General features: G+C 49.2%; 1 protein-coding gene across 17 annotated transcripts in view; it reads right to left on the reverse strand.

Annotated features, from left to right (window-relative positions):
* The window catches only part of LOC139407142 (afadin-like), a 124,720-nt gene that overhangs the window by 40,240 nt on the left and 71,112 nt on the right, over positions 1-13,368 (reverse strand). For 10 of the 17 annotated variants that reach the window (XM_071150601.1, XM_071150606.1, XM_071150605.1 and 7 more), the window contains 10 exons: positions 12,703-12,794; positions 12,419-12,480; positions 8,874-9,079; positions 7,200-7,220; positions 4,449-4,594; positions 2,799-2,893; positions 2,221-2,486; positions 1,798-1,941; positions 1,139-1,337; positions 719-822 (listed from right to left, as the gene is read on the reverse strand). In XM_071150601.1, coding sequence (XP_071006702.1) covers positions 719-822; positions 1,139-1,337; positions 1,798-1,941; positions 2,221-2,486; positions 2,799-2,893; positions 4,449-4,594; positions 7,200-7,220; positions 8,874-9,079; positions 12,419-12,480; positions 12,703-12,794 — 1,335 coding nt within the window. The remainder of the gene's footprint in view (positions 1-718; positions 823-1,138; positions 1,338-1,797; positions 1,942-2,220; positions 2,487-2,798; positions 2,894-4,448; positions 4,595-7,199; positions 7,221-8,873; positions 9,080-12,418; positions 12,481-12,702; positions 12,795-13,368) is intronic. The other 7 variants (XM_071150598.1, XM_071150603.1, XM_071150607.1 and 4 more) reach the window with 1 other exon arrangement.

Raw genomic sequence — 13,368 nt, forward strand, 5'->3', positions numbered from 1 at the left:
TACTCCGCATGGCCATGACGACTAGCCACTACTCCGCATGGCCATGACGACTAGCCACTACTCCGCATGGCCATGACGACTAGCCACTACTCCGCATGGCCATGACGACTAGCCACTACTCCGCATGGCCATGACGACTAGCCACTACTCCGCATGGCCATGACGACTAGCCACTACTCCGCATGGCCATGACGACTAGCCACTACTCTGCATGGCCATGACGACTAGCCACTACTCCGCATGGCCATGACGACTAGCCACTACTCCGCATGGCCATGACGACTAGCCACTACGCCGCATGGCCATGACGTCTAGCCACTACGCCGCATGGCCATGACGTCTAGCCACTACTCCGCATGGCCATGACGACTAGCCACTACTCCGCATGGCCATGACGACTAGCCACTACTCCGCATGGCCATGACGACTAGCCACTACTCCGCATGGCCATGACGACTAGCCACTACTCCGCATGGCCATGACGACTAGCCACTACTCCGCATGGCCATGACGACTAGCCACTACTCCGCATGGCCATGACGACTAGCCACTACTCCGCATGGCCATGACGACTAGCCACTACTCCGCATGGCCATGACGACTAGCCACTACTCCGCATGGCCATGACGACTAGCCACTACTCCGCATGACCATACAGCAAGAAAATGGTCTTTGCCTTGCATAGTTCTACAGTTGTAACGTCCTGTGGGACACCTACCAGGTCGGAGTTGTCTGCAAAGAAGTGGCTGTCGCAGTCGGCTCCTTCAAAGTGGATGGTCCAGGTCCCAGGGGAGCGGGGGTGAGGGGTTAGCCGACAGAATCCTGCACAGGACAAGAGAAAATCACAGTCATCTTCTTCTACTACTTACGACATATCTGAGACTACAGTCACACGGTTGCACAAACTGCTCTTGGAATACACCTCCCTCTCTCTCATAAGCAAACACAATGAAAAGGACAGGCGCAAACAGCTCTCCAGTCTTCTAGACTCTTCTTACATACTACATTCCACTGCCGACAGAACAAACACGGGCCAGCTCAGCCTCTGATTGGCTCCCAACGACAGAACACAACCCGTGTGACATTCCGGCAATGGAACTCAATCGTGTTTTTTTTTCTCTCTCCTCGACACAAGTACCTCTCTGACAAAGGGGGTCCAGGAACTCCTGGAATCCGTTGGGAATGTTGCGCACGACGTCGCAGGAGTAGCCGTCCTCGGGCAGTAGGAAGGGCAGTTGCAGGTCGGGGTCCTCCTCCAGCTGGACCTCTCGGCCATCGCTACGGGCCAGCTCATCTGCCGTGTTCTCCGCCACAGCAACCACGTGGTCTATCAGCTCCTATTGGGAGACACCAGATAGACCAATGAGGGTCTGGTTAGAGACACCAGACGGACCACTGAGGGTCTAGTTAGAGACACGAGATAGACCAATGAGGGTTTCGTTCGAGCAGACGGTTAAGTGTCTAATAGTCCTCTGAATGTTTCCTCAAAAACCCTCTGTGTAGAATCAGCAACCTCACCTGGGGGGAGGAAAAAGCTATGAAGATCAGTCAAGTGGAGAGCTTAGCTAATGTTCCCCCAAAATGTACAGGACAAACTCCAACGCATTACAATGACGGGAGGAGATGTGTGTTAAGCAATGCTTCAAATCGCAACCCCCTATTTCTCATCTTCGGAGACATTCATTCATTGTCACGTACTGTAACTGTAGTGTCTGAATAGAGCAGTGTCTGTGTGTGTGTGTGTGTGTGTGTGTGTGTGTGTGTGTGTGAATGGAGATGCTTGTCCTCATTTCTTACGGGGGGGATGTAAGGCTCGTCGGGAGCACAGTGGTAGTTGGTCATGAGGGCGTTGAGCTGCAGGGAGTTCAGCTTGAAGCAGGTGTTGTGGATGTTCTGCACGTCCTGCATGGAGTACTTGTCCATGGTGAGGAGAGTCGTAGCCTGGGGAGGAACAGCAGGACAGAGTGCTATTAATGACTTGAATTACAGTGACCTGTGGTCCACACTGAATGGTTTCCCCTACAACTTTCCTTAGGCAGGGTCCCGAAGACCCCTTAAGCATCATACAGAGCTGCTGACAAGTGTTTTTCAACAGAAACCACTTGACAAGTAATCTTTGGTGGTGAAAGGGCATACAGTAAGTCATGGTATGGAAAACAGTGGGTATCTAACAGCCCTATCAGGATGTGCCTTCCTGGACAATGGTAGGATGGATCCTACCTGTACGATGCGACTGAGGTGGCAGTCGGCGGCCAGCTCCAGGCCCTGTTTCTCTGCCCAGGCCTCGATGTGGCTGAGCTGCTGGCGGAGGATGGCGCCCCAGTAGTGTGAACACAGCCCAGAGTCGGCCTCCATCGCCAGCTTGTTGAACAGCCACATGTTGATGAAGTGGAAGAGCTGGGAGAACAGCTGGATGGTCAGCGCCGCGTTGACACGGCAACGGCGCAGCAGCGACATGGCGCCCGTCAGGGTGTGCAGAACGTCCTCTGTGAGAGGAGGATAAGGAATTGGGGAGGTCGTCAGGACTAGTGAAGTCAGCATTGACCCTTGGGTCTAATACCAATAAAGTCCATAGGGAACATGAAGAAGTAGAAGAAATTCTATCAACGTTTCAGTTTCAGTATTAACACATTATACAGTACATCTCCACTAGAGGGCTCAGTCTTCAAAACCAAACTGAGTGACATTCTGTGTGGCTGTAAATGCACTGGTAACAGAACACCCCACCCACTGTGGCCTGGCTGACAGTAGTTGACGTACACAGTAAGAGTATCAGTGTATGAACAGAAGTGAGTCACCTATTTTGGGCCTCTGAGGGTTCTGTTCCTCTGGGTCATCCAAAAACGCAGGCATGTAATTATTCAGGTCAGACTGCAGACACTGGACCAGGTACCTGAGACGACAACAACACACAGTACATTGGTTCTGAATAGTCCACACGGATATGGACAAACAAAGACGCACACAATGCATATACGGCCAACTACGCGAACCAAACTTTGCACATGTTCACTTGCATAGAGAGACACACAAACACAAAAGACAGACACGAATGCAGAAACAAACTTCCCTTACTCTGCAGCCTTAAGGGGACTTCCTCTGCTCTGCAGCCTTAAGAGGACTTCCCCTGCTCTGCAGCCTTAAGGGGACTTCCCCTGCTCTGCAGCCTTAAGAGGACTTCCCCTGCTCTGCAGCCTTAAGGGGACTTCCCCTGCTCTGCAGCCTTAAGGGGACTTCCCCTGCTCTGCAGCCTTAAGGGGACTTCTCCTGCTCTGCAGCCTTAAGGGGACTTCCCCTGCTCTGCAGCCTTAAGAGGACTTCCCCTGCTCTGCAGCCTTAAGGGGACTTCCCCTGCTCTGCAGCCTTAAGGGGACTTCCCCTGCTCTGCAGCCTTAAGGGGACTTCCCCTGCTCTGCAGCCTTAAGGGGACTTCCCCTGCTCTGCAGCCTTAAGGGGACTTCCCCTGCTCTGCAGCCTTAAGGGGACTTCTCCTGGAATACCACCATAAACCTGCAGTCTGGCCAGCTCAGCCATCGCTCTGATCTACTCTGGGGACATCAAGCAGCAGTTTTCAGCTGACTATTCCAGGGAGTGACGAGCAGGGGAAACGGAGGACAGAGGGCCGTGGAGAGTCTAAAACCACTGTGTTTTTACTGGGACCTCTCCCCAGGCACATCCAGCCTGGCCAATACAAGCCAGGCCTGGGACATTCCACAAATTCACCGCTCTACTTCCTGCATCCACACAATGGCTCCAGAAATACCACTTTCTCCAGATTCTCACATGGTCTGAGATGAAGCAATATAAAACATGGCAACATGAATAAAACGCTAGATCAACAGCTCACGGTTGAGGTCAGGCAGAAGTTGGCACAGACAGCTATGCGCCATCTACAACACGGGCAGCAGACGCCTAGATTTTGATTTCTCTCGAAGGAAAATCAATGACAGCAGTGGCAGGGAAGGTCACATTTGGATCTATAATTTGCTTAATCATTTCCCAATTATCGCATTACCATGAATGGGAAGGTTTCCTGCGGCTCACATGTGGTTTGCGTTAGCCCTGATGGCGTACACAGCACGGTGTGGGACTGCTGCACCGCTTGGCCAGCACACACACAGCTGGGAGCAGGATAACCTAAAGCCTTGTGTTTAGGTCACGGACGGGATAATGAGGACAAGGAAAGGACCGGATGAGGGGCAGGAACAAGGAGGGAATCATAGCGCTATAGGGAGTGGTAAGAAGGGAGGGTATAAGGACAGGTCAGCTTGGACTAGGACAGGAAAAGAGGCAAGACATTAACAGGGTAAGGAGTACATAATGGGGCAGGAGCAGAGACAAGGCAGAGGTAGTATAAGGTTCGACAGGAGCACCAAACTAAACTAGAGAGGCCCAGGGTTAGGAAGGAGACAGGGGCCAGAGCGTAGGGAGGAAGTCTGGCCACTCACTTGAAGGCCATCTGGACGAGGTGTGCCAGCACGTCCTGGGCGTCCAGTGTGATGCGCGACAGGTCCTTGTCCTGTTTGATGAAGTTGAGCAGCTCTGAGGCATTGGCCATCCAGAAGGCCAGGGCCCCCGCAATGTTCTTCTGCTTCTGGAATACACCAATCACAGAGCAGGACAGGACAGAGAGAAAGAGCAGGGGTCAGAGGCAGGGTAGAACACAGAGAGGGGTCACTCTCTCAGACTCACAGGCATGAGCAGTAGCAGCACTCCAGGGATAGACTTGTGCCAGACACCCCACCCGAGACCCACAGAACCAGACACTGGCCCCAAGCTACAGCCTCTCCCAGAGGGGAACAGGTCCCTGACTTCAAGGTCAGTTTTGGAGGAAGGGCCCTTTGCAGAGTTGGCTACTGGATTAACAGGCTCTTTGGCATATTACAGTGGCAGTTTCTGTACCACTCCAGGTACAAGTGGCACGGAATAAGCACAGATCTAAGTTCAGTTTACCCTCCCCAATCCTAACCGTAACCATTTGGGGTAAACTGACCTTAGAATATCGTTTAGGGGGAATTTCATTCAACTGGTCTTTTCTAGCAGTTCTTTGCCAGTCCTCTGATATAAATAGACTCTACTTTACTCTAGCAGCATCCATCTCTGCACGGGCCCAAATATTCTACATCAACCAGTATACAAACTAATTTTGTTGGGATGGACATTCAGCTCAGTCCTCATGTACAGTGCCTTCAGAAAGTATTCACACCCCTTTACATTTTCCACATTTTGTGGTGTTACTGCCTCAATTTAAAATGGATTCAAATTGTGTGTCACTGGCCTACACACAATACCCCTTAATGTCAAAGTTTAATTATGTTTTTTATTTTATTTTATTACAAACTAATTAAAAATGAAATGCTGAAATGTCTTGAGTCAATAAGTATTCAACCCCTTTGTTATGGCAAGCCTAAATAAGTTCAGGAGTAAAAAATGTGCTTAACAAGTCGTATTGACTCACTCAGCGTGCAATAATAGTATTTAATGTTATTTTTGAATGACTGCCTCATCTTTGTACCCTACACATACAGATAGTAAGGTCCCTCTGTCGAGCAGTACTTCAGAGGAAGGAAATCGCTCAGGGATTTCACCATGAGGCCAATGGTGAATTTAAAACAGTTAGAGTTTAATGGCTGTGATAGGAGAAAACTGAGGATGGCGCAACAGCATTGTAGTTACTCCACAAAAGAAGTGAAAAGAAAGAAGCCTGTGACAAATAAAAATATTCCAAAACATGCATCCTGTTTGCAAAAAGGCACTAAAGTAAAATTGCAGAAAAATGTGGCAAAGAAATTAACTAGGTCCTGAATATAAAGCGTTGTTTGGGGGCAAATCCAACAACACATTACTGAGTACCACTTCATATTTTCAAGCATGGTGGTTGCTGCATCATGTTATGGGTATGCTCATCATCTTCAAGGCCTAGAGAGTTTTTTAGGATAAAAGAAAGAGAATAGAGCTAAGCACAGGTAAAATCCTAGAGGAAAACCTGGTTCGGCCTGCTTTTCAACAGACACATTCACCTTTCAGCAAGACAATAACCTAAAACACAAGGCCAAATATACAGTGATGTTGCTTACCAACACGACAGACTGTTCCTGAGTAGCATAGTTCGGTTTTACTTAAAATCGACTAAAAATTTAAAAGCAAGAATTGAAAATGTCTGTCGAGCAATGATCAACAACCAACATGGAAGTTAAAGAATTATGAAGAAAAAAAAAAAAGAGTTTGCAGGTTTGCAAAGCTCCGACTTTCCCAGAAAGACTCACAGCTGTAATCGCTACCAAAGGTGATTGTAATTTGTATTGACTCAGGGGTGTTAATATTTACATAAGATCTTTTTCTATTTAAATTTTAATACATTTGTAAAGATTTATAAAAACATGTTTTCATTTTGTTATTAGTAGTAGTGTGTGTAGATGGGTGAGAAAAATCACTTTAATCCATTTTGAATTCAGGCTGTAAGAACAAAATGTGGACTAAGTCAAGCAATATGAATAATTTCTGAAGGCACTGTATTTTACCCTGTAAAGCAGTTCTTGAACATCTCTAACATTTAGCAGAGATGATCAAGAGAAAACTATGAGGTGGCAGTAAGCGCTTCAGAGCCCAGTGTCTGGTCTGTGTGATGAGTTAATGTCCATGTCCCCTTGACAAAGAAAAAAGGGATACACAAGGTCCGCCCAACGTGTCTCGGCCGGCACTGGCCCCTGTGTATTCCACACTTGTCTATCCCCGCAACGAAACGACAACACCCTTTCAGAACGGCCACAGAACAGAACGCATCCAAAAGAACAACGTTAAACAGACGGAAAATTAAAAAAAATGTAAAGGGGAAAATTCAGCAAAAGAACAGCGGGGTTTGTCGCTCATCCACACTGAAGTGCAGTAAAGCAGGAGGTCACATGACATCAATTCATTAAAATGTTGCCACAATCAGAAAGATTTGTTGGGGTTGTTTTTAGTACGACATGTTCCAGGTTGCTGAATGAGGGTTGTTATGTTGGCGTTTTAGAGTCCAGCCGTCGGAGGAGGGATTATTTGGCAGTTTGGTTTGGTTGAGGGTTTTGGGGGCGTTTCTGCTATGGAGAAAAGAAGCATGGAGGACTGAGCAAAGCTGGACTGAGCCGATAGAGGGAGAGACGGCGTGAGAGAGGTAAGAGAGAGACTTCTCCCCCCGAGCAACGCGTTAGGTGTCCTACCTGGGCCCCTTCAGGAATCTCCTGTCACAGAGAGGGGAGGGGAAACAGACAGACACATCCCACAGGACAGAGAGAGACTGTCAACAACAGCCAAGGACAGAGATTGACACAGGCATGTCAACAAAACACACACAACAATAAATCTCTATAACTTAGGATGTTCCGTTAACAAAAAGTGATGAGCTCTTTTGATTAAATTAACTCCTGAGATTAAGTTATGAGCGTTTGCTGCTAAAAACTGGCAGCATATACTTTTGCATGTATCCAAAATGATGTATTCCTGTAGGAGGCAGAGGCTAGTGTGCAGATGTGATTATTTAAGGAACACAGCCTAAATATCCAATGTCCCTTACGGAGGTTTAAGACTTGGACTTCCAAAATCATCTGGATGAAAACCACCTTTAAAACAGGATTTAACGACCGTAATCCTGATTCATGTAGGACTCACGCAGAGCAGACATGGGGAGATTTCCCTAATGCTCCTGGTGTGTTCGTGTGTCTCAGACACTGTTAGTGTGTAGACAGATAATCATCTATTAATAAAACAGACTACACTCTACATGGAAGTTGAGACTGTGTCTTTAGGGTTGCATATCGAGATAGGATGAGGCATCCCATAAGGACTGACCAGACTAACCACACATCTTCGCTTCCTCGGAGATGGACGGCGTTATGTGGAGTCAGTCAAAACCTACTGGGTTTTATTGTTTTGGACTATTTTGGCCATTTGGGTTTTTCACAAAACTCCAGGGTTGGTGTCCCAGAGTATGGGTGTTCCTGCTACGCATTTGTGTTTTATGTGTTGGCAGAGAGGGCTTTTGGAACACCACAAGGACCCTGTATTTCAGTGTGTTCCAGTGAATTCATTTAAAGGGCAATGCCTTGTTTAAATCATTATGGAGGGGGACACAGAGACGCTGGACAGACAGACAAACACAACGTGGGATTTGCATCTATACAAAATATTCTCTGGAAAGGACCTGGATGAATAAATTGAGAGATTACTTTGCAAGAGAAACTCTACTACTACGAGTACCGGTACTACGACGACTACTACTACTACAACCGGTACTACGACTACCACCAGTACTACTACTACCACCAGTACTACTACTACCACCAGTACTACGACTACTACTACCACCAGTACTACTACTACTACCACCAGTACTACTACTACCACCACCAGTACTACGACTACTACTACCACCAGTACTACTACTACCACCAGTACTACTACTACCACCAGTACTACTACTACCACCAGTACTACTACTACCACCAGTACTACTACTACCACCAGTACTACTACTACCACCAGTACTACGACTACCACCAGTACTACGACTACTACTACCACCAGTACTACTACTACCACCAGTACTACTACCACCACCAGTACTACTACTACCACCAGTACTACTACTACCACCAGTACTACTACCACCACCAGTACTACTACTACCACCACCAGTACTACGACTACTAATACCAATACTACCTAGTCAGCTATACTGAGTTTTTCTTTGGGGTTTTGTTTTGGTCCTGGTACTCTGTATTTAGAGGGTAGTGGAATCAAGCATATATGATCCAAGCCCTGGCTTCCCATGAAGTTCCTGCTGATTTAAAAACAGGAGAAGAGAACGAGAGAGCGAGGCGGCAGGGTGGACTCACCTGGATGACTCCTTCCATCATGCTCACCATCTTGTTAACGATGGCTATGACCTTGTGAGTGCGTTCCGAGGGACTGACGTCGGGCCGGTAGTGGCTGGACATGACGTAGCGACAGGTCATATACAGTACATAGGTGGGGGACAACTTGAAGTGCACCGTGGAGCTGTTGGTGTAGTTGATGATAGCCGACAGAAAGGCATCTTCGGCTGGAGGGGGCAAGACAGGTGACATCCACACGGGCAGACACACAGACAGGCAGGCAGACAGGAGGGGATAAGGTGTGAGTTTACATGACATAGGTCACACAGTTTCTTTAAAGCCAGACTGATATCACCTAACTAGCTACAGGTTCACCCTGGAGTCTCAGTGTGTGAGCTTGTTACAGTAGGGACTCAGATGGGCTTTGTGATAACATTGTCCCCAAACCCCATCTTCCCGGTTCCCGGGTTGTTTGTAGTGCATTGTGACAGATGTGAGAGAGCAAACCCCCTCTATTGGAAATCAAAGGCCTCTGCTCTCTCTGCTCCCTAGCCAAACACATGAGCTCATAAAACTCCAAATATACGACTGGCTGAGCCGGGCCCAAGACTGCAGAGTCCACAAACAATGTTTGGCATATGAAAGAGCTTGAAAGGCAGTTAAAAATGGCTTAAATTAATAAAGATATGCCGAAGGCTGGAGAGAAAGCCCATCTAACATGAAGTTGTATCACATGGGAGAATCATTACATGTCATTCACAGAGCAAACTTGGGTTACGCTACCTATTGATTAGAAGGGGAGAGAGAGATGGGGGAGAGAGAGATGGGGGAGAGATGGGGGAGAGAGGGAGATGGAGGAGAGAGAGATGGAGGAGAAAGAGATGGAGGAGAAAGAGATGGAGGAGAGAGGGGGAGAAGAGAGATGGAGGAGAGAGATGGAAGAGAGAGAGATGGAGGAGAGAGGGGGAGAGAGAGATGGAGGAGAGAGGGGGAGAGAGAGATGGAGGAGAGAGGGGGAGAGAGAGATGGAGGAGAGAGGGGGAGAGAGAGATGGAGGAGAGAGGGGGAGAGAGAGAGGGAGGAGAGAGGGGGAGAGAGAGATGGAGGAGAGAGGGGGAGAGAGAGATGGAGGAGAGAGGGGGAGAGAGAGAGGGAGATAATAGATGGGGGAGAGAGGGGGAGAATAGATGGGGGAGAGAGGGGGAGAGAATAGATGGGGGAGAGAGGGGGAGAGAATAGATGGGGGAGAGAGGGGGAGAGAATAGATGGGGGAGAGAGGGGGAGAGAATAGATGGGGGAGAGAGGGGGAGAGAATAGATGGAGGAGAGAGGGGGAGAGATGGAGGAGAGAGGGGGAGAGAAATGGAGGAAGAGAGGAGGAAGAGAGGGGGAAGAGAGGGGGAGAGAGAGGGGGAGAGAGAGGAGGGGGAGAGAGATGGGGAAGAGAGATGGGGAAGAGAGATGGGGAAGAGAGATGGGGAAGAGAGATGGGGAAGAGAGATGGGGAAGAGAGATGGGGAAGAGAGATGGGGAAGAGAGATGGAGGAGAGAGAGAGAGAGGGGGAGGAGAGAGAGGGGGAGGAGAGAGATGGGGAGTAGAGAGATGGGGAGTAGAGAGGGGGAGGAGAGATGGAGGGAGATGGAGAGATGGAGGGAGATGGAGGAGAGAGGGGGAGATGGAGGAGAGAGGGGGAGAGATGGAGGAGAGAGGGGGAGAGAAATGGAGGAAGAGAGGAGGAAGAGAGGGGGAAGAGAGGGGGAGAGAGAGATGGGGAAGAGAGATGGGGAAGAGAGATGGGGAAGAGAGATGGGGAAGAGAGATGGGGAAGAGAGATGGGGAAGAGAGATGGGGAAGAGAGAGGGGGAGATAGAGGAGAGAGGGGGAGATGGAGGAGAGAGGGGGAGATGGAGGGAGATGGAGGAGATGGAGGGGAGGAGAGAGGGGGAGGAGAGAGGGGGAGGAGAGAGGGGGAGGAGAGAGGGGGAGATGGAGGAGAGAGGGGGAGATGGAGGAGAGAGGGGGAGATGGAGGAGAGAGGGGGAGATGGAGGAGAGAGGGGGAGATGGAGAGTATTATTTTGGAACTTTGTAATGTAATGGAGGAGAGAGGGGGAGGAGAGAGGGGGAGATGGAGGAGAGAGGGGGAGGAGAGAGGGGGAGATGGAGGAGAGAGGGGGAGGAGAGGAGGAAGAGAGGAGGAAGAGAGGGGGAAGAGAGGGGGAGAGAGAGGAGGGGGAGAGAGAGGAGGGGGAGAGAGAGGAGGGGGAGAGAGAGGAGGGGGAGAGAGAGGAGGGGGAGAGAGAGGGGGGGAGAGAGAGGGGGGGAGAGAGAGGAGGGGGAGAGAGAGATGGGGAAGAGAGATGGGGAAGAGAGATGGGGAAGAGAGATGGGGAAGAGAGATGGGGAAGAGAGATGGGGAAGAGAGATGGGGAAGAGAGATGGGGAAGAGAGATGGGGAAGAGAGATGGGGAAGAGAGATGGGGAAGAGAGATGGGGAAGAGAGATGGGGAAGAGAGATGGGGAAGAGAGATGGAGGAGAGAGATGGAGGAGAGAGATGGAGGAGAGAGATGGAGGAGAGAGAGAGAGGGGGAGGAGAGAGAGGGGGAGGAGAGAGATGGGGAGTAGAGAGGGGGAGGAGAGATGGAGAGATGGAGGGAGATGGAGGAGAGAGGGGGAGGAGAGAGGGGGAGATGGAGGAGAGAGGGGGAGGAGAGAGGGGGAGATGGAGGAGAGAGGGGGAGGAGAGAGGGGGAGATGGAGGAGAGAGGGGGAGGAGAGAGGGGGAGGAGAGAGGGGGAGATGGAGGAGAGAGGGGGAGGAGAGAGGGGGAGGAGAGAGGGGGAGGAGAGAGGGGGAGGAGAGAGGGGGAGGAGAGAGGGGGAGGAGAGAGGGGGAGATGGAGGAGAGGGGGAGATGGAGAGTGTTATTTTGGAACTTTGTAATGTTCATTTTTATTGTTTATTATCTAGTTCACTTGCCCTTAAATTGAATTGAGAGACAGAGAAAGCGAGAGACAGATGAGAGAGAGAGAGAGACAGATCCTTCCCAGAGGAAAAACTAAAAAAAACACGAATTGGCGAAGGCCCAACGGCCCCTTTTTCAGCTCGCTCTAACACTAGCATGCTACCGTTAGGGCTAGTTACGATAGCGCTAAGGCCAACAAGAGCGCTAGAGAGACCACATCAGTTGACAGCTCACAGTAGGCATTCATACAGATATAACCTCTATGGTACTAAGGTCTAACAATGTGCGTAGTTTTACATAATACCTTCTCACTCAATGTTAACATGACCGTGTTCAATAAAACAGTAGAAGCCAGTTAGCAGCAGCAGACGATGAATCAATACTTTCCACCCATTGATCTTTCAGACACTAGCTAAGTGCAGTTATGGTACGACCTCCAGTTTAAAATAGACAGTGAAAGCATCGCTCAGATGGAGTGTGGATGGGCCCATAGAGTTATGTTATCATGACCTTTACTACACACCAAGTATCAGAAAGAGAGGAAGGGGAAGAAGGGCACAAAGCGAGAGAAAGCCACAACAAAAGGTGGTTGCAGTACTCACAGTTGTCCCTGAACTCGATGCTGGCCGGCAGCGTCAGTTCTGGGCTCAGGATGTCCTGGGACCTGAGGGGAGGACAGAGGTGGTTCTCAGTGAACCAGCACAAGTCGGGCCCGTTCACCCCGCTGTCCACCGACACCCACCTCTCCAGGGGTGTGTGTGTTTCCGTAGATATCGTGGTGTGAGTGTATGTATCAGGCTCTGTGGTCTGTACAGCTCAGTGGTCTGTCTATTATTGATGATTCCAGATTTGTGTCTCTCACAGATTCCAGATTTGTGTCTCTCACCTGCCGTCCTGCTGCTCCCCGCGGATCATGGGTTTGACCATGCCTCTCTCGCTGCCGTTGGCTGAACGCTCCATATCCAGCTTACCTGAGCTCTGCAATGACACAGCAATACACAGTATGATGGAATGTTCTGCAGCCCAACAATGATGCTGATGGCACAATCATCCCTCTAACACACACACACACACGCCGCAACCACATCTTTAAAAAACACATGAGTCGTACAGACTAAAGTGGAATGGCGACCCCGACCCGGTGCATACAGTTGAAGTCAGAAGTTTACATACACTTAGGTTGGAGTCATTAAAACTTGTTTTTCAACCACTCCACAAATTTCTTGTTAACAAACTATAGTTTTGTGCATGACACAAGTAATTTTTCCAGCAATTGTTTACAGACAGATTATTTCACTTATAATTCACTGTATCACAATTCCAATGGGTCAGAAGTTTACCTACACTAAGTTGACTGTGCCTTTAAACAGATTGGAAAATTATGTCATGGCTTTAGAAGCTTCCGATAGCCTAATTGACATCATTTGAGTCAATTGGAGGTGTACCTGTGGATGTACAGTGGGGCAAAAAAGTATTTAGTCAGCCACCAATTGTGCAAGTTCTCCCACTTAAAAAGATGAGGCCTGTAATTTTCATCATAGGTACACTTCAA

This window comes from Oncorhynchus clarkii, chromosome 4 (genome assembly GCF_045791955.1).
Source record: "Oncorhynchus clarkii lewisi isolate Uvic-CL-2024 chromosome 4, UVic_Ocla_1.0, whole genome shotgun sequence".
Taxonomy (NCBI): Eukaryota; Metazoa; Chordata; class Actinopteri; order Salmoniformes; family Salmonidae; genus Oncorhynchus; species Oncorhynchus clarkii.